The sequence below is a fragment of the Natrix helvetica genome (assembly GCF_964273705.1).
Source record: "Natrix helvetica genome assembly, chromosome: Z".
Classification (NCBI taxonomy): Eukaryota; Metazoa; Chordata; class Lepidosauria; order Squamata; family Natricidae; genus Natrix; species Natrix helvetica.
In genome coordinates, this window is record NC_138554.1 from 45,232,467 (window position 1) to 45,253,341 (window position 20,875).

General features: G+C 40.5%; 1 protein-coding gene across 5 annotated transcripts in view; it reads left to right on the forward strand.

Moving 5' to 3' along the window:
• The window catches only part of ATP6V0A1 (ATPase H+ transporting V0 subunit a1), a 62,734-nt gene that overhangs the window by 38,748 nt on the left and 3,111 nt on the right, over positions 1-20,875 (forward strand). For 3 of the 5 annotated variants that reach the window (XM_081933242.1, XM_081933244.1, XM_081933245.1), the window contains exons 18-21: positions 2,303-2,410; positions 4,819-4,836; positions 10,299-10,416; positions 11,031-11,202. In XM_081933242.1, the coding sequence (XP_081789368.1) occupies positions 2,303-2,410; positions 4,819-4,836; positions 10,299-10,416; positions 11,031-11,202 (416 nt within the window). The remainder of the gene's footprint in view (positions 1-2,302; positions 2,411-4,818; positions 4,837-10,298; positions 10,417-11,030; positions 11,203-20,875) is intronic. The other 2 variants (XM_081933243.1, XM_081933246.1) reach the window with 1 other exon arrangement.

A 20,875-nucleotide genomic window follows, 5' to 3' on the forward strand; every position in this document is an offset into this window, starting at 1 on the left:
CTCCCTACCCCACTTTGTCTCTATGAGAACTAAGGAGGTCAAGACTAAGGTTCTTATTCAAATTACATTTCTGCCTTCCACTCAAATTTCTTTTATCTTGGCTATGGCACGTCTTCCTGTTCCTCAGGTTTATTTCTAATGCACATTACCTCAAATGAGATATGTGTAATAATTTAGTTTACATGTAAAAATGTGATACCTGAACCTGAAAGCTAAAATTAAGTGGTTAGTTGAAGCTGTAGGAAAGGATGCTAAAATTAAGAATGTTTTGGTGTGTTCAGAATGAAAGATGGCAAGTAAAAAGCTTAATGAATATGGTAGAAAGCTAATAGAGAAGATGCAACTGTTCAAATTTTATTTTAGCTCAGTTTCTCTGAGAGAACAATATGTTTTCCATTAGGCACAGATAGAAGATAGTTCAACTTGATAGAAATATTGCCAGGGAATGTACACTGAAGCTGAATGAATTGAGATCGCCTGAGCCTAATACATTCCATTCTAGGATACTGAAATAATTTGCTGATAGATTGGCTTAACTTCTATTCTCTGAGAAATGTTGGAGAATGAGGACAGTACCAGATCATTGAAAAATAAGAGAAAAAAGGAGGATTCAAGGAACAATAGATTGACATTGATATCTGAGAGTATGCTAAAGCAAATAATAAATAAGCTGGAAGCATTTTGGAAAGAATGAAGTGAAATTAATAAAAATCAGTGTTTATCATTAATAAGTCTTGTCAGGCTAATATTTCAATTTTGGTCAAGTAATTTCCTTAGTAGACTGTGGGAATATTGTAGACATAATGCACTTTTAGTAAAGATGTGATAAAATATTTGATGACATTCTGGTTTCCAGCATAGTTATACAAATTGCATAGTGTGTCTATGTGACTCCATAATCATTCTGAAAACTACTTGTCATCATTAACAATACTTCTTTATCATGCTGCCCAAGGTATCAGTGAGATTTAATATTAGGTTATGCTCAGATGAAAAGATGGACAGAAAGATTATCAAAATTGCAGATAAAGCAAAACTTGGTGGAATAGATGAAAGACTGACACAAATTTAAATAATTTTAAAACACAGAAAAGTAGGCTCCAAAGATAAATGAATTTTTTATTTAGTAAGGAAAGCCAATGACCAAGTTCATAATGCAAGGTTCAAATCATAGAATGATGATCTTAATATAAATAATTATTTTAAAATTCTTCTTAATAATAAAAGCAATTTTATCCAGAGAGTAGATGGTTTTTTTGTCATTGAACATTTTCATGCAAGGGAAAAGTAACCATACGTCTGTAATTATTCATTGGAGTTTTGCACTGAACAGAGCTGGATCTGAATCTTAATGAATCCAAATCTATAAGCCAGTGAATTGGAAAATATAAAATATAGGCAATCCTTGATCTATAGCATTTGGTCAATGCCACTCCAATTACAACAGTGCTGAACAAATGGTGGTTATGGCAAGTCCTTGGAGTTCCAGCTGTCCCAGCATCCCTGTGGTCACATGGTTGCATTCTATGTGCTTGCAAACCAGTTCACACTTAAGACCTGTTGCTAAAGACCCAGAATCACTTGGTTGCCTTTTGTAACCTTCCTTGCCAACTTCCTCAGGAAGTTAACAGGGAAGCCAAAAAAGAATGTTGCAAATCACTGGGGTATGTCTCCTCCACCCAGACACTTTCTTTAATGCCCTCTGTTTGTGCTGCAACACCATTCACACAATCCTGTGCAATCTCCCTGATCTATGCCACTTGCTTATCTGACCCATGCCATGCTTCTTGCACATCCTTCCCAACCCACTCTGGTGCCTCTTACACACCCTCTGCACAATGTCTCCTGTGCACCTGAATGTTGTCATGCATCTTCTCTGACCTTTGCCAACTCCCCCTAACTTGCACCTCCTCTTGTGCACTTCCTTGCCCTGTTCAGATCTTCCCCTGCATCCCTGCACACTCCCTCACTCCCATTCCCATATACATACTTGTCTGCAGACATGAGACTTACAATTCTTTTGATTTGGTTGTGGGAAGCTGGCAGGAATAGGTCTAACAACCATGGTATTCAGTTAACAGCTGCATTCGGAATTACAAGGGTATGCACTTTATGACCACATTGCTTAGCGATGAAAATTCTGGTTCCAATTGCTACTGTAAATCAAGGACTACCTGTCATCCAACCAATTCTTGCACAAATCTTGTTCCAATGTACATTAGAATTTTTTCTGGAATCAAATATATATATATATACATGTCTGTGTGTATGCATATCTTTTCTTCTGTGTTGCATGCTTTAGGGAACACTCAATTTTGGTGGGATTCGTGTAGGCAATGGGCCAACTGAGGAAGATGCCGAAATAATTCAGCACGATCAACTCTCCACCCATTCTGAGGAGGGTGAAGAGGTAAGTCTTCCTTTTTAGTACTGTAAAATTTTAGGTAGGAAGATTTGTCTAGCAAGATTAATAGGCCAAACACAGCCTCTGTTTCTTTGGCTTTTTTCAAAGACAAACACTAACAAATTCTGTTTTAGACAAGTTCTAATAGCAACCAGCTATTGGGTTATGTACATACATGGGTTGCTTTGTAATATTTTTATATTATCCCTTTTCAAAAATGTATTCCATTATTTGAATGTGTTTTTTGCCTCTTGAAAAGTTGATATTTTAAATACTGTTTAAATTAACCATATGTTTTGGCTTGTAGTCTTACTCTTTTTCAAAGAGCAATGCTAAAATACTACAAGTCTAGCTAGCTACTTATTAAACTTGTGTTAGAATGCTTCTGGAGACAGGGAAGATGAAGAATGGGATGCACAGATGCCCCAGGAGGCCAATAAACAGGCAAAAATGGCCCAATTCTGGCCAAAAATGGGCCATTTCCTCCCATTTTTTGCCTGCAGAATGCTTCTCGAGGTGGGGGAAGTAAAGTATGGGGTGAACAGATGCCCCAGGAGGCCAAATAATGGGCTCATTTTTCATCTCCCCCACCTCCAGAAGATAGATACCGTGTTTTCCCGAAAATACGACCTGTCCCAAAACTAATATTTGGCAAAAATATAAGCCCACCCCCCAAAATAAACCCCCTGGACAACCCCCCCTCCGGCCAGGCAGAGCACCGCTCACTGACCTAGCAGTATCCCGAAGGTGCCAAGCCGCGGGAGCTGGGGGGGGAGGAAAGACGCTCACGTTGCTTGCCACCTTCAGGATACCGCTAGGTTGGGGAGTGGCGTTCTGCCTGGCCAGAGAGGGGAGTTGCCGGGCGGCTGCTCCCTTGCGAGCGGGCTCTTGAAGAGCCGGGCACAGTCTCAGGGGTGAAACAACCATGAGGTGACCACGCGGCTGCTCGCAAATAGCCTCTCTAGCTGGGCAGAGCTCCATTCACTGACCTAGGGGGTATCACTTAGGCGCCAAGCCATGTGGCGCTCTGCCTGCCCCCCAGCTTCTGCGGCTTGGCACATTCGGGATACCCCCTAGCTCAGTGCATGGAGCTCTGCCCGGCTGGAGACGGGGGTTGTGGGAGCATCTGTTCCGCCCCCAGCCTCACCAAGCCCTTGCGCAGATCTCCCAGGGCACTGCTGCCGCCCGCCACCACAGCCACACTCCGAGCATAACTTCCAAACTTGGCTGCTGAGTCTTCCAGCATCGGCCACTCTAGGAGTGCTCTCTTTGTGGGCCAGCTGCCGGACAGAGAGTCTTCCGGACAGAGAGTCTTCCGGACAGAGAGTCTTCCAGCAGTTGGCCCACCATAGAGAACGCTCCTAGAGCGGCCGATGCTGGAAGACTCAGCAGCTGAGTTTTAGAGTTTGGAAGTTATGCTCCGAGCATGGCGGTGGCGGGCGGCGGTGGTGCCCTGGGAGAGCTGCGCAAGGGCTTGGTGAGGCTGGGGGCGGAACAGGCACTCACGCATCCCCCCCTCTCCAGCCGAGCAGAGCTCCATGCACTGACCTAGGGGGCATCCCGAATGTGCCAAGCCGCGGGAGCTGGGGGGCGGGCAAAGCGCCACGTGGCTTGGCACCTTAGTGATACCCTCTCGGTCAGTGAATGGCGCTCTGCCCGGCTGGAGAGGTAATTTGCCGGGCGGCTGCTCTTGAGTGTGGTCACCCAGCAAGCCCAAACAATAAGCCCTCCCTGATAATAAGCCCAAGGCCATAAAAAGAAAATAAGACCCTGTCGTATTTTCGGGGAAACACGGTAGAGAAAGAGAGAGAGATTTGTTGATTGTAAACTCCTTGGGGCTGACAAGAATTGCTGCAAAACTGAGTTTCCTGAAGTAGACCACTAGACTCATAAAAAACTGAAAAAATGATCTAGGAGGAAAAAAAATCAACCAAAGGAGCAACATGCAACAAAAGCAAATAAAACACCCCCAGAAGCAAAACAAGTTTAATTTGTGTGCATTGTTTAATGGACTATTATATTGGCCACGCCCAGCTATCCACATGAGCTAGCCATGACCACCCAGTCACATGACCACCTAGCCATGCTCACCAACCTGGTCCAGCCTCCCAACGGTTTTAGGGGCTGTGAATTGGCCCCCTGTTTAAAACGTTTGAGGACCCCTGTTATGTAGTACACATTGGGGGTTCAGATAAACAACCTAATGTTTTGATCAGGACGTATAATGATGTCATGGATACGAGCTGGATAACCTCATTGTTTATAGCCTGACTTCTTATACCCTGTGGAATAGAGGATATAGTCTTAACATTCCTGGACAATGGAGCATTAGTGTTGTGTTGCTCAGATGAAGAGATGCTTTTGTGTTCTTAAATTATACGTGACAAGCTCTGTGTTCCTTTTGTGTTTTCAAGCCTGCCGTGGAGGAAGTGGTAAGCCTGTAGCCAATTTTTGTTACTCTATTTATCTGGATTAAATATTTCATGAATTTAAACTATTTCATAGAATTAAATGTTCTCACATTAGTGATTCGGCAGATATTGTTTTAATCATATGCATAAAATATTTATAATTGTAGATAATTATTATTCATTTTTATCCATCTTCTGCTTTAAAAGAAATATGTATATGAATCATGTATATGTAGTGATTCAAATATGTATATGAATCACTACATATACTTGAAAGACTTTTCTGAATTTTGCTGAAATTTAGTTTATAAATTTTTGTTTTGAATTGCACAGATTAATAATTATAGGGACTTGCTCTTCATTTGTCATTTGTCTCAGTCCCCGGGCTTTTCAAATCTTCTGCTTCATTTGTTGAGTAAAGTTAATAAATGTCACAAGGTCGTTCATTTAGAAGCTCTTCAGTTAACAAGACTGCACTTACATTGCAGCTAATCAGTTTCTGCTGCATGTTGTCACTTGTGTAGTCACACCTCAAAGTTGTGCAGCAATCGCCATAATTGTTTGTAGCAATCTGGGTTTTTTTATCTCTGTTTAACAAAGCTACGTTTTATCAGCTATATAATAAGTTGGAAAAGGAGAGGGATATGTAATTATCATTATTTGTGTTCCCAATAATGGGACTCCTACAGAAACCTATGTGATTAAAGAGAGCAGGCAAATGAATAAGAGCAAGAGATTATCTACAGACCAAGCTAGCCTCCCTTTTTTCCTCCCTCTCGGCTATCTCTGCAGAAGAAGAAATTGTTGTTTCATTTTGTAATTATTATTGCTGGGTTTGTCTTCCAGTGAAGTGGTCTGTTCCACCTGCAGATGCAGAAAATGCCTTTATTTTATTGACTTTCTGGGAATATAGAAAACAATCATTTTAATAAAAAAAGAAGATGTTGGATAGCTATTTGTCTGAAATGGTATAGGGTTTCCTGCCTGGGCAGGGGGTTGGACTAGAAGACCTCCAAGGTCCATTCCAACTCTACTATTGTATTATTGTATTGTATGTCTTTTACCCTGCTTAGAAATTGAGCTTGACCCTTCTAGCAAAATATATGTAAATCATTTATGTGTGTATAAAGAGAGAGCTTTTCAATAAAGTAAAAAACAAACAAGGTATTATGATTAATTTAAGAACAATTAGGAAAAATTGAATTAAAAAGTGAATGAAAACACGCAAAAAAGTTCAGATATGCCTTCCACCTTTCTCTCGAGCAAGTATCATTTTAACCTTTCCCAAAAATATTTCCATCCTAGCTATATTTAATTCTTCAGGGGTTTATTCTGGAATACCTGATAGCTACAACGCCTTACATAGATTAAGTGTTCAGGTTCAGGTTGCCTAGTGCTCATTCAGTTTCAACAGTTAAAGCAAACTAAGTTCTTCAAACTGCATCTCAGAATACAGGAATGAGTAATATTAAAGAAGATTGCTTGTTCATTGTTAATTTAAATTTTAAAACTGCATCAGAATCATTAGGATAGAATTTGAAATAAGGAGAATGAATATCTGTCACAGTGTGTTAATATTTGCTTAACTGACAATTCAGGATAGACCATGTTGGACAAATCAACTGGAAATTTTTTTTTGACAATTTGTAATCAAGGAGATTTCTAATTGAATTTGTCCCTAGTGCATGGGTGTCAAAATCAAGGCCTGGGGGCTGGATCTCGCCCACAGGGGTACTTAGATCTGGCCTACGCAGCTGCCCTGGAAACAGCGAAGAACCAGCCCACAGTGCCTCTGCAGCGAAAATGGAGATCAGGAGGACTCTGTGTGGCCCTCCGGAGCTCCATTATTGTTGGCAGTTGGTTGCAGGAGGCTGTTGCAGCTGAAACTGAAGCTCACACAGGCTCCGGGCATCCCTCCTAAGCTCCGTTTTCACTGGCAGAGGGATGTAGTAGGCCATCGCAACTGAAAACGGAGCTTGCAAGGGCTGTGGACAGCACTCCCAAACTCCGTTTTCGCTGGCAGAGGATTGCATGAAGCCATTGCAGCCAAAAACGGAGCTCGGGAGCCTGTTTTCACCGGCAGAGCGCTTGGCCCACCACAGGCACCCCCAACAAGTGATGTTGAGCTGGCCACGCCCACCCTGGCTACACCCACCCCGGCCCTCCAAGGTCAAACACAATCCTGATGCAGCACTCAATGAAATTGAGTTTAACACCTCTGCCCTAGTGTATCAGCCTCTATTTTGTCCAATTTTTGAATGACCAGATGTCCTTTTTGGTTTTTGGAAAGAGCTAGATCTTGGCAGCTCATGATTGCAGTAGTTAAAAATAGATCATTTTATTTTCCGTGCCTCTGCCAAGAGAAGAGCAAGAACCTTTCCATAGCAGCTATTTGATAACAGGGTCTGATAATGAATCCAAAGGCATTGATGGAAATGTAAGACCGAGCACATGCAGCACAGATTTTCCTCCAAATATAGCTCTCAGTTTATCTGCGATGTGCTGACTGGGGCAGACCCTTCACAAAGGGACAAAGTAAGCATACTCATTAACCTTTGGACTGCTGCATCACAAAGGATTTGTTATACTCGTAGCTTGAAATGGATTTTTCCCCCATTTTGCTTTTTACAGCAGAATGTATATTATAATGTCAGCATACAAAATCATGACAAAGTGGTGGGTTGCCATCCTGCATCTAATAAGAATTGTAGCCAAACACAGTTTTAATTATCTGGTTCAGAGTCTTTGTATTAATCCAGTAGTTAGTCTGGTCTTCCTAAGCAATTGCTTAATGCAGAAGGAGAAACAGTTTGAGAAACACTATTCTAACACCAAGCAGTTTCCCAGGAAATGGGGAAAAAATGTCCAGTTCTTGTATTGTATCTTTTCTCCAGACTTACTCCAGCTATGATGCTAAATACATTCAGAAATTCTGATTGTCCTTCACTTATGACCACAATTGGGACCTGAATCACAGTCACAGAGAGAAGCAATCATTGAATGAGATATCCAGGAGACTGCTTCACTCAGTGACTGCAATCCTGACTCAGTTATGGTTGTTAAGAGGGTGGAGCAAAACACTTGTCTGCTGTAGGCGGACAGGCAATTCCCCCCCTGCTTGGAAGGGAATGCTTGCACTGAGCTGGGTAAATGAAGCAGGGGTCTTCATTGTAATCTCTGCTTCCTTTCTGCAGCATAGTGCAAGAGCTCCTCTCCACTCTATTCACAGAAGGGAACTTGTGCCTTAAAGATCTGAGTTTCATTTCTTCAGCCCCCCTCTGCAGTTTACAACTTTCCCTTCCAGTCTCCCCACTGACTTTATGGGAAAGCTGGAAGAAAATGGAGCTGTTGTAATTTAATGATCATTAAACAACCAGTTGTATGTTGAGGGATACCTGTGGTCATCCCTTAATGTCTACTCATTCAGTGACCATTTGAAGTAGCAACAGCATTGAACAAGGGGGACTTATCATAGGTCTTTGTGGCTCCAGCTATCACAGGCTTCCTGCAGCCATGTAATCTCAATTTGGGGGCTTGGCAACAAGCCCAAATTACAATGTTGCAATACACCACTAGTCACATGATAATTATTTGCAAACTTCCGTGTCAATTTTCAATAAGTGAAGTCAATGGGAAGCTAGCAGGAAGTTGCAAATGGTGATCATATGACCATGGATGGATGCTGCAACTGAAGCAGATTTGCTTAATGATGGCGACTGGGGCAACCAGTAGCACCATCGTAAGTTGGTGCAGTTACATGATATTGCACCATGCAACCATATTGCTATAAAGTAGATTTCTTAGTCCCAATTTCATTGGTAGTAAGGACTACCTGTAACCATAGAGAGTTTTTATAAGCCTGCAGGGTTTGTGCCAGGCTTTGAATGTATAAAAAATATAATGCAAAACCTCTGAGGATCTATACAGAATATGTACCTATAGCAGTAGATTAAATAGACCGGCCAGCTTGACCATTGTGCTCTTTTCCTTTCAATATTTTTCATGCATTTCCAGTATATTGTGTAAATGTGCTCTGTAGGGCTATGGAATGTGACTTTGTGCACAGAATTCGGCTTTCTCAGATTTTTATAGTCAGTTGGCAAATAAAGCACATTTCTAAACATTCTTGCTGTGAGTAGTATGTGGAAAGTACATGGTCAAATGTCTGCTGAAATTGAAAAATTTGTAGAGTGGTGGCCAGATAGACTAAGTCAAGGAGGCATTAATTTGATGTATAGCTTTTTGCCCATTTCATCTGACAAGTCACGTGAACCTTTGACATTTATTCTAAACATGTATGGTGCTTATTATAAGACAAATGTAGATAGCATTATGCAAAAACAAGCTTGATAAAGTATCTCAAGCTTTAAAATGCAAAATATGGAAATCCCCAGTAATTTCAGCGTTTATTTAGCATAGTCATGAGGTTAGCTTTGGCTAAGACTTTTAAAATCTTCCATAATTGCAAATAAGAGATTTGAATTCATTTAATCTATGTAGTTTGTAACTTATAAAATTTTTGAAGCAGTGAAACTGCAGTTCGTATCTGGTACTTTTAGCTGAGTAACTTCAATTTGGAAAAGGCTCCAGAAATTCTAAAATGAATCAGCCAAAATAGATGGGATGGCTTAATATTATTTTATAATGTTTAATGTCTCTGGTGACTATTCATCCTTTTCTTACTGATTGTTAAATATTATTCTTCATGGTTGTTTAAATAGCCAGAATTATGAGTGGCTCTTTTTCTAAAGAGTAAATGATAAGAAAATCGGAAATTTAGCATTGAGGAGGCATGGAAATGTAGGCCACAGAGATGTAAAAGTAACTTTACTCACAAATCATGGTTTACTCACAAATCATGGTTTTCAGATGGTTTGCTTGAACCTATATTGCATCTTGCTCTGGAGAAGCAACCCTGTTTGCAGTTTAGTGTTACACTGCTTAAACAATCATTTTATAGTAATTTTATTAGAAGCTATATTTAAAATACCAAATGTATACAATTTTTCTAAAATTAAAAGATTGAAAAGAAAAAAATAGAAAAAATAAAAGAAAGGAAAAATAAGAATGTTGTAAAGAAAAAGTAATATATTAAGAAACTACTTTTCCCTTCATCAAAGCAAGTGTAAACAATTTAATAACTTATCACCGCCCCTTAAATTACACCAAATGATCCCTTCTTCCCATATCCTATCTCTTATCTGTAAATAAACCCCTAAAGACTTGTCCTCAGGTAAATAGTCTGGGGGAATAATTTTCATTTTGCCATTTCTTCCCCAGAAGCCCACATTAAGTAAATAATTCTGACCTTTAGCTGTCATAGACTTAGGAGGACCTGTGTGCTACCTGGGAATTTTGACTAATCTTGCAATGCTAGGATTAATTTCTGCTGTTACTTTTATTTCCTGACTGTGTAAAGATTCTCTATTAATTGCTTCATGCTTTTGTTTCTCACTTAGAACTAACTTTATTTTCTTCTGCAGTTTAATTTTGGAGATACCGTTATCAATCAGTCTATCCATACCATTGAATATTGCTTAGGATGCATTTCCAATACAGCCTCATACCTACGTCTCTGGGCACTCAGCCTGGCTCATGCACGTGAGTACTTTCTCCCTGACTTATTTGAACACCGTGAAGAGGAAAGGCAAATTCCAGCCATGAATTAAAAGATCAGTTTTTCCTTTTTATTATTAGTGTAAATGAGGGAAGGCAATCATAATACCCTTTATTAATAATAATTCATACTTTTTTTAAAATTATGATTCTGATAACCCTTTGCTTTTGGCTATGCAATCTAAAGTGGAAGTTGAAATCTAAAACAGCTGGGAGATTATGGCTTGCACTATTCATTTCTTTTACTATGCTGAATATAAAAAGAGTGCTGGAAAAGATCATGTGCACCCACTATTTCTTAGTTTCTTATCAAAATTATTTAAAGTACTATTTATTACACAAGTATAAAATGTGCCCTGAAGCAGGATTTGTACTTTCCACTGTGGAATGGGTGTGGAGTTCTTTAGAGGAAATTCTTCCTGGGGTGTGTTTCCGATGTATGACTAATTTAAACAACTAGCATCTCCACACTTTCTAGGCATGATCCTTAGATACCTTTAAAAAAGAATGGCTTAAAAAAGCCAGAATGAGGTTGGAGATTCTGGTTCCTTTTGTCCTTCTGTTTTCATTGATTTAGAGTTTTTTTTTTCTCTTCACAGAGCTTTCTGAAGTCCTCTGGACCATGGTGATTCACTTGGGTCTCAGTATCAACAATCTGGCTGGTGGTCTGGCCTTGTTCTTTTTATTTGCTATCTTTGCTACCCTAACAGTAGCCATCTTATTAGTCATGGAAGGTCTTTCAGCTTTCCTGCATGCCCTCCGTTTGCACTGGTGAGTCTCAAGTAGTTGATTTTCTTTCTACAAAAGAAATCACATAACTCGGTAAGAGTGCTTGAATTTTAGATTTGTAAAGACTCAGTTTTGATCCCTGCCAATTCCTGAAGAAATATAAGTAACAAGCTAAGAAGGAAGCTGTGTAAAATTCTGTACCATTGCTGTCAAGCAGAGCAAGTAATAGTTTGACCAGGGTTAGAAGGTTTCAGTTCAGGGTAGAGCCAAGACTGTTTTTGTGTTAATACCTATTTCGACACTAATATCTATGTGTCTTGATTATCTGACTTCTTACTGTGAGTAAAGAGTCTTTTCCTCTTTACTCAGCTAGTTGTTGGTTCATATTTGGTGATTCTATATGCACTGAGTTCAAAGGTTGTATAAAATTTCCAATGACCATGATCATGTTCAGTCCATTTCCAATGAACTGAAGATGTCTGTAGCAATATTGCAGATCTCATATTTCAGACTGGCTAATTCAGATCATGAAGGAGAAATAGCCGCCTTCCTGCCATTCAGTTGGTTGAATTCACATACTGTGGTCATTTTGGCAAATTGGGAATCCAGCTAATATAATTTATAAACCATAGTTGTACTAAGAATGATATACAAATGGTTGCTTAGTAACTTATTGCTTGATGTAAAGTTGCAACTCCAACAATTTTCAAGGTGTTGATTATCATCTTCAAAGCGTTCCATGGCACAGGACCTAGCTATTTGCGGGATCGTATCCTGCCCCATACATCCCTTCGGCCGATTCGCTCACACAAAGAGGGACTCCTCCGGGTGCTGTCCACTAGGCTCTGCCAGCGGGCGACGCCCAGGGGAAGGGCCTTCTCTGTGATGGGCCCGACCCTCTGGAATGACCTTCCCCCTGACATTAGAACGACTACGGACCTCCGCTCCTTCCGCCGGAAACTCAAAACCCATCTGTTTCATCTAGCCGGCCTGGCCTAATTCCAGCTTTCCCTCCTCAGTTTGTATTTTTAAATCGTATGGTTTGGTTTTAAGGTTTAAGTTTTTAATTCTTATAAATTTGTACAGGGGATATTTAATTCAATTTTAGTTATGTATATTATTGAGTGTATAGTTTTTAAATTTGTACCTGTACACCGCCCCTTCGGGGAGAGGGGGGCGGTCTAGAAGTTTAATAAATTAAATTAAATTAAATTAATTAATTATCTCAAGGTGAAAATCTGAAGAAACCTTTGTTAATCTTATTTTAGCAATGACCCATTGCAGGATGCTAGCTATTCTGATAGGGAAACTGCCAAATTGAATTCCCTTTCCCCCGTCTCTGCCTTAGCTTCCTTAGTGTTCAGCTTGAAGAAAAAAACAGCTTCCCTTTATGTGCAGGAGCCTTTTAGTATTGAGAGAAAAATGGGAAGAAAGCTACATTATGTTTCTCCCTCTTCCCTTGTGTGCATTGTATCCCAGTGGAGTCTATCTCAAAGATGGGCAAAGCAGAAACCTACCTACATAGAAGTATTTATTATGTAGAACTATGAAAACTGTGCATTCTTTTTGGCAGAGGTCCAGAGCACCAATGCATGAAACATAATTCCATCCTTCCACTGGTTTCTTGCATAAGTCTTCTCTAAGTTTTAAAGGGGTATTCTTGATTCTGAAATGGTATTTCCTGGACTATTTTGCCAACATTCACAGAATGACAGTGATTAATCAAATGGATTATAAGCTTGCATTTATTTTTGGGTGCTAAAACTATTTTTTCAAGATCTAACAGGCAAAGATTCTCCAGAATCTATCTTGGATTTATCATCTTTGATTCTTCAGTGTACTTTCGCTGTGCTCTGAGTCATAGCTTGTAGCACTTGTTTTCCTCGTCTATTTGATATTAAGTTGCTTATTTGTTGGCGGGTGGGAGGAGGAGGGAGGAGGGATTCTTTTCTTGTCAGGGAAGTCCAGCTTTACCGAACAATAGAAGCTACACTATTTGCAATCATGACATCAACCACTATCTCAATCTTGCAGGAGGGCCCAGAGATCACTTTCCTTGCCCTGCCCTTTTTTATTTGTGCCAAGTTCCAAACACAAAAGCTCCCTACATGACCAGCTGTATTTGAAGATAGGAGACGTTGAGTCATTTTTGGTTAGGGCAAAGTTCACCATCAATACCTAGGCTTGCAGAAATCTCTGCTGGTTATCTGAGACGGGAGAAAAACCAAATGTTTTTCAAAAGATGTTTCCATCAATAAAAACAGAATAAATGATGGACAGTGGAAGAAGAAGCAAGGTTCCCTTCGCATCAGCAGATAATCTGAATAGCTGCTAGTAAGATGAATTTAAAATAATACTCTGTGAAATGTTCAGATTGTGCACAAAATTGCACATAGATCATTTGCATCTGGGAGGAACAAAACGATTAATACTCTTCCTGCAAGATCCAATCTGGATTGGTCACCAAGACCAGAGTTGATACATTTCCTGCCAACTAATTAGAAATGCATTTCTGAACTGCAAAGAAATTGAATTCCACTTAAATAAAAGCTTGTGAAGTTTTAAAACAGTATTACACTTTTCTTAAAGAGTAGGCATGTAGTAACAGACATACTGAAGAAGATAAATAATTTGGAACTCTAGAACTAAAGTGAATGAAGGTAATGTTTGGCTGAGAGACTTGCATGTTCAGTAGATCTTTTTTCCATCATTTGCAGGATGGTGATAGATGAAGAAATAGGGTGGGGGGGAGAGTCCTTTTGATTTAATGAGCTTTCACTTTATGCATTAAGTTGGCATACAGTAATAACATAGGAATTCTGGCTTAATATACCATAGAATGAATACATTCTTATTAGAACATACAGCAGTTGGTTCCACTTTATGCTTAGCTTCCTTTGAATGTATAAATTATCATTTGGGTCTTTCTCACTATGGCTTATTAAGCTAGGTCTTACCATATATATGAAAGCCTTCCTATTAAGTCAGAGCATTGATCCATCCTGCTTTCTGGGATCCTTTTATCTAGAGGTTCCAAAATTTGTACTTGGCAGCCTTCTGCCTGTGGAGGACTAGTTTATGAAATGAGTCACCTCATTTTCCCTTAGTATTCATAAGCTGTGAATGTGTTTGCTGCAAGGGAGAATGGAATGAATTCTTTAAACCACTGGAAAAATACTTTCCGTTTCTCCCTATTTTGCCATTCCTGGCTGGGATGGGTTTATCTTATAATTTTTAGGCAGCTGTACATTCCAGGGAGATGATTGCCCTGGCTGAGTCACAAACACCTTTTCAAATAAATCCTGGGTTTTCTTATTTATATGGCTGCATGAGAAGAAAGTGGATATTTTACAATTATATACTGCTGGTGGATTAGATTCTACTTCTTCTACCACACAAAAAATCCTTTTGCCAGTGAGTTGACAGCTATGAAAGACTGGTACAGTACAATTTATTAGTTTAGACTATGTGAGAATTGGAGAAGACAAGCGGGGTAGAGTTGTACCCACAAGAGCCTTGGCAACTGGAAAGAGAATAACCCAAAGACGATCAGAGTTGTGCTATTGAAAAAAGGAATATTTAGAAATGTGTTCTCTCTCATGACATGTATTTGTGTGACCAAGTTATAGTCCCCCTTCAAGTTAATAGTGAAAATCCAAAAGATAACTCAAACCAGGAGCAGAAATAAGGCTCACCTTGTTCACCAAAGGTACATAATTCATTGGAAATGAACTTGCTCCTGAAGGACAAGATCTGTGGAATTTCCAGGCTAAACGAAAGGAATGGCTACTATTGTAGTTAGCTAGGCCAAGGGAGTGGGAGCAGCAGCAGCAGATAACTTGGTGCCAATGTGATACATTTCATGCCACAAAGGAACTGCACATTCTGTTGAGGGTTGTGTATAAGTAGAAGGGATGGGGAGTGGAAGTTTTTTGAGTCAATATTCTCAGTTGTGGACTTTGGAATGATCCAGAATTTAATCTGATTCAGAAATGGAGAATTTGTGTTTCCCTGCTCTTATTATTTTTTAAAAGTGTTGTTCTTCCAGTAATAAGATTGGGAGCTTGCTCTATGCTCTCTCTATCTTTGAATAAATAATACAAAAATCTCTAGATGAACTCTGCAACAATCAGTGTCACTATTTGGGGCATGGGGAGATCCTTGTTTCTAGATATAGGTAGTCCTTGACTTTCAACAATTTGTTTAGTGTCTGTTTGAAGCTATAAGTGACTTATGACCATTTTTCATATGTTACAGCATTTCCTTGGTCACATGATCAAAATTCAGATGTTTGGCAACTGATACATATTTATGGTGGTTGCAGTGTCCTGGAATCATGTGATTTACCTTTTGCAACCTTATAAGTCAAAATCAGTGGGGAAGTCACATTCACTTAACAATCTTGTTACTAACTTAACAAGTGCAGTGATTCACTTAACAACTGTGGAGGGAAAAGTAAAAAAAATTGGGGCACAATTCATTTAACAATCTCTTGTTTAGCAACAGAAATTTTGGCTCAATTGTGACTAAGTCAAGGACTAACTGTTTTCTGTTCTCTTTTGCTGTCAGCAGAATTGCAGCTACTCGTAAATACTTCTGAACTGGATTGCTGCTTGCCTTTTGGTAGTAAACATCTCTTTCTTCCCATTTGGTTGCATTTCATACCATTTTTGTCGGATGTTCAATCACAAATGCTAGTTGACACAGAAAGTTGGTCTTGAAAGTTCAGTGACTCCTAGTTTTGGGCAGAAATTTTAAATGTTGACAAATGGGACTGTTTCTCTTGCTCCCTCCCCCAACTCTGCCAATCAGTAGCTTCAACAAGTGAAGAGAAGTAAAATGTGGGATTTTTTCCCTAAGTCGTAAGCAGAACTGTTCTTCTGTTTGTGAAATTGATAACCTTAATGTATTGAACAGAAGGTGGCAACAGAAAAGTGGTAGTGCTGGGGATGAGGGTAGGGGAGCAAAGATAACTCTGGGCTGCTTTAGGGAGTCTCCCTTTGCTCTGCAAAGATTCCCACACACACACTTCATGAGAGGTTGAATGTAAAATACTTTATCCAATGAGATAAATTTTAGATTGTTCCGTCCTATTCTTTGCACTCCACATCCTCACTTATTTACTAGTAGGCTGTCCACTCTTCATTGTTTGCATTGATTGCTGCCTTAAGCAATGAGTTTCTGTGCTGCATGTCATTTTTGTAGCTGGAATTCAATAGATGCTCAGGGTAAAAGTTGCACTTCTGTACTGAGTATGGAAAGACTACTTTGATCTGACTACTGATTTAATTTGATCCCTTGATTTAGGCAGGAGTGGGTAGCCAATTAGTCAAACGTGCTTCTCACTCTCAACCTTTTTGTTTCATTTTCATAATCTTTAGTATTTTTTGAGTATAAGGCGCACCAGACTATAAGACACGCCTTAATTTTTGGAGAGGAAAACAGGAAAAAAAAATTCTGCCTCTGCCTACCAGTATCCATCAGTATTAATCTGGCTAGCGTCCTTGCAGCAAATGGCCTGATCAGCTTCAGCACGTTATTACAGCCTGATTCAGCAGGAGCAGCTGATTAGCTGGGAATGGGAGATGGATCTGGCCAGGAGGAACGCATGTCCCGTTTTTGCAATCAGGGAGGAAAAAGAGCGTTTCAGAAGGCGGGCAGTTCCAGGTTGCAGGGATTGCAGATCCATCTCCCAGGCCAGGAGCAGAAGCTGACTGGCTTCCACCTGGGTCATGTGGAGAAGTAGAGATGCCTAAGGAGCAGCTAAGCTTCCCCCCCCCCCTTTAAAAAAATCAGGTTGAATTGCTTCAGGCACAAAGATTCTCCTTTACAAAGCCGCTCATCCTTTGGCCACCCATTTTTGGCAGTCAGACCAACCCTACAAGGTGGGTGGGGGGGGAATACTTTGGGCAACATCTGCTGTCCCCCCATGAATATGCAAGGGACAGCCTTGAGAGATTCCCCCCCCCCATTTTCTTTCTCTTCTGCCCCCCCCCCCTCCAAACACTGAACTGCCTTTTTTTTCTCCCTCAGCTACCCATCAGCTGCTGGCTGCCCTTCCTTCTACTCTTAGACAAGTTGCTTCCCCCTCCTCCCTCAGAAAGGGAAGGAGAGCCCCCACCCTCACCTCCCACGGATGAGCCGCTTTTGGCCTCACTTCATTAAAGCGGAGAAGCTCCTTTCCAACCTGCAATTAGGAGGCAAAACAAAACCTTGCACCACGGGCTTCCACCTCGCTATGTTCGCAAAATCCCCATTGTGCACCCAGCATCTGGTCCCGGCTCATTTGCCTCCACTGACCCCCGCTCTTTCACAGCATGCCCGGGGCCAGGCATGGGCCTCCTGAAAAGTTTGCTTCTAAGGCCCACCCACAAAGCCTCCCAACAGCCATCTGGCCTCCCGGGCTAGCTAGGGGCAAAGGCAGCCAGTGCTATACCCCCCACACACCTAAAGCTGCGTGGCTTGGGAAGGAAAGGTGGCACCGAGTCTTCGCTGGAGGAACCCACCACCACCAACACACATACTCCCTGCCTGCCTCGCAGAGCTCCCTCTTGCCTAGCTCCCTCCAAATGTAGCCTGGTCCAAATTAATCTTTGACCCTGGTGGAGGGCGGTCGGCTTGTGCTCCTGGCTCGGGAGACGGATCTGCGATCCCCGCAGCCTGGAACCGCCCGCTGCCTGAAATGCTCTTTTTCCACCCCAATTGCAAAAATGGGCATGCATTCCTCCTGGCCAGATCCGTTTCCTGGGCCAGGAGCAGAAGCCGACTGCCCTCCGTCTGGGTTGTCTAAAGAAGTGGGAGGCCAAGCAGCGAGCCACCTTGTCTTACGCCTCCTGCGCAACGCCCACTTCACCTGCCCCTTCTCTAGATGACTCAGGCGGCTACATTCGGAGTATAAGATGCACCCAGATTTTCACCCTCTTTTGGGGGGGGAAAAAGGTCCGTCTTATATTCCGAAAAATATGGTAATTATACTACTGAACTTTGGCTGCAAAAAATAATAAATGCAGTACCAATAATCTTCAACTTACAAACAGTAATTGGAATCAAAATTTCTGTTGCTAAACAAGGCATTCATTAAATGAGTTGTACTCAATTTTTTGCTACAGTTGCTAAACAACAGCAGTTGTTAAGTGAATCACATGGTGACTAAGTGAATCTGATTTCTCTCATTGACTTTGCTTGTTGGAAGCTGATTAGAAAGATTGCAAATGATAATCACATGACCCTGAGAATTTTGATCATGTGACTGTAGAGATGCTATGATGGTCATAAGTGCAAGGACTTGTTGTAAGTCACTTTTTTCAGTGTTGTTTTAACTTTGAATGGTTTCTAAACAAATGGTTGTAAGTCAAGGTCTACCTATATAGTTTATTGACTCTTTCATCCTTGGCCTCCAGGGAGGATGTTCAACCCGGTTCTTGATTTAGGATATAGTTGAATATAGGCAGTGATGAAAAATATGCATCTGGAACATCTCCTTTCAAGTTAGAAATGGGGGCTTATACAATTGAATGATTCTTAAAAAACAAAAAAACATGTATAATAAAAATAAGATGTAGGGAGAAAAGTTTGGTTGAACATTGTTCCTCTGATAAGCTGTTTTGCTAAGTAAAGGACGTTTAGGTGATAACTTTTTCTTTTTTGACATTTTTTTTAACATAATAAAACTATTCGGCCATGTTAGCCTACCTTTAATATCCTTGTAGTGAACAGGGTTAAGTGACATTAAAGTAAAGGTTCCCCTCGCACATATGTTCTAGTCGTTCCCAACTAGCACAGGGGCGGTGCTCATCTCCGTTTCTAAGCCAAAGATCCAGCGCTGTCCGAAGACGTCTCCATGGTCATGTGGTCGGAATCACTAAATGCTGAAGGCTCATGAAATGTTACCTTCCCACCAAAGGTGGTTCCTATTTTTCTACTTGCATTTTTACATGCTTTCGAACTGCTAAGTTGGCAGATTCTGAGACAGGTAAGGGGAGTTCACTCCGTTACGCGGCACTAGGGATTTGAACCACTGAACTGCTGACCTTTCTGATTGACAAGGTCAGTGTCTTAGCCACTGAGCCACCGCATCCCTTCTTTAGTGACACTAGCAAACCTTAAATTATACCAAATGTAGAGTTTGTAAAAGATGAGCAGTAATTCAAACTGATACATTAATGAATCAAGTCTCCCATTTGTTTTCTTTTCTGTAGTTTCACATTTACCTACAAACTAACTGAAACTGTTATTTGTTCCTTAGAGCCTCATTACATTTTGTCCCTGAGAAAGCATGTGTATTTTAATACAAGCAATGAGATGGATGTTGTTTCTAAAAAGAGGCCAGTATTTAAAATGTTCCATTAATGTGGAAAACCAGTAAATAATATTTTGAATTTTCTCAAAACCTGGCAGGCAAAAAGGATGAAAAATGTTTCCTACCATGGGGCCAAAAGAAGATCACCAGACCTGTTTTTTTAATGAATCATGGAGTTTTTCTTTCCATGTTTGATGCCTGTTTATGATTGGGCAGCCTTTCGGTATAATTCTCTTTATATTCTGAGTGGAATTAAAATTAGTGGAGATTGTAGAATCACAGAGAAATGTTCTGACATTAAGATGAAGGAAAAGTTGGGAAGAGATTTTAAGATTCTTCTTTCCTAGAACTTTAGATGAGTATAGCAATTCTCTGGTGCAATTGAGGTATAAGCCTCAGGTCTTAAAACAAGCTGTGATCCAGTAGTGAGTTCTGGATCCCGGTGCAACTGGTACAGTGCAACGGGGCCCAGCATCCACCACATGAACGCACACAGTGCGCACATATACAAGCGCAGCACACACATGCGTTCCTACCTCTTGCTGCCTTGTGGAGTGTCACGCAGGCGCCATGCACTCCATGCGCAGAAGCGCCAAAGAGCTGAAATACAGTGAGCTCAGGCGGGTGGGTGGGCACTCCGGAGCACTGTACCGGAACGGTACCTGGTGCTCCAGGCAGGCACCTGTACACCTGTATCGGGGCGTACCGCCTGCAACCCACCACTGCTGTGATCCTACAGGTAGTCCTTGAATTATAACAGTTCATTTGGTGTCTGTTCAAATGGCATTGAAAAAAAGTGACTAATGACCATTTTTCACACTTATGACAATTTCAGTATCCATATGGTCATGTGGTCAAAATTTAGATGCTTGGCAACTGGCTCATATTTATGACAGTTGCAGTGCCCCGAGGTGATGTGATCACCTTTTGCAACCTTATAAGCAAAGTTAATGGGGAAACCAGATTCACTTAACAATTATGTTACTAGCTTAACAACTGCAGTGATTCACTTAACAACTGTGGCAAGAAAGGTTGTAAAATTGGGCAAAGTTCATTTAACAAATGTTTCATTTAGTAACAAAAATTTTGGACTCAATTGTTGTTGTACGTCAAGGACTATCTGTTCTTTGAGCTATTCCATTCTAGCACTGCTTATATTTTTATGAAATATAAAATACGCATTTTTTTGATTTGTCAAATGTATTTTATGGATAACTAATTGTTACAGTGTCTGTTTATAAACTTATAGTTAAGGAGAAAATGTAGCTTTGATCTTGAGTTGGCTTATTGGCTAACTGATGACATTACTATAATGAGAAATTGTAACACTTTTGCAAAGGTGTGTTAGATGATTTGAAACAACTAAAATGGAAAATGATTTTTTTAAATATTTGCCTCCTGATTGTTAGAGTATGT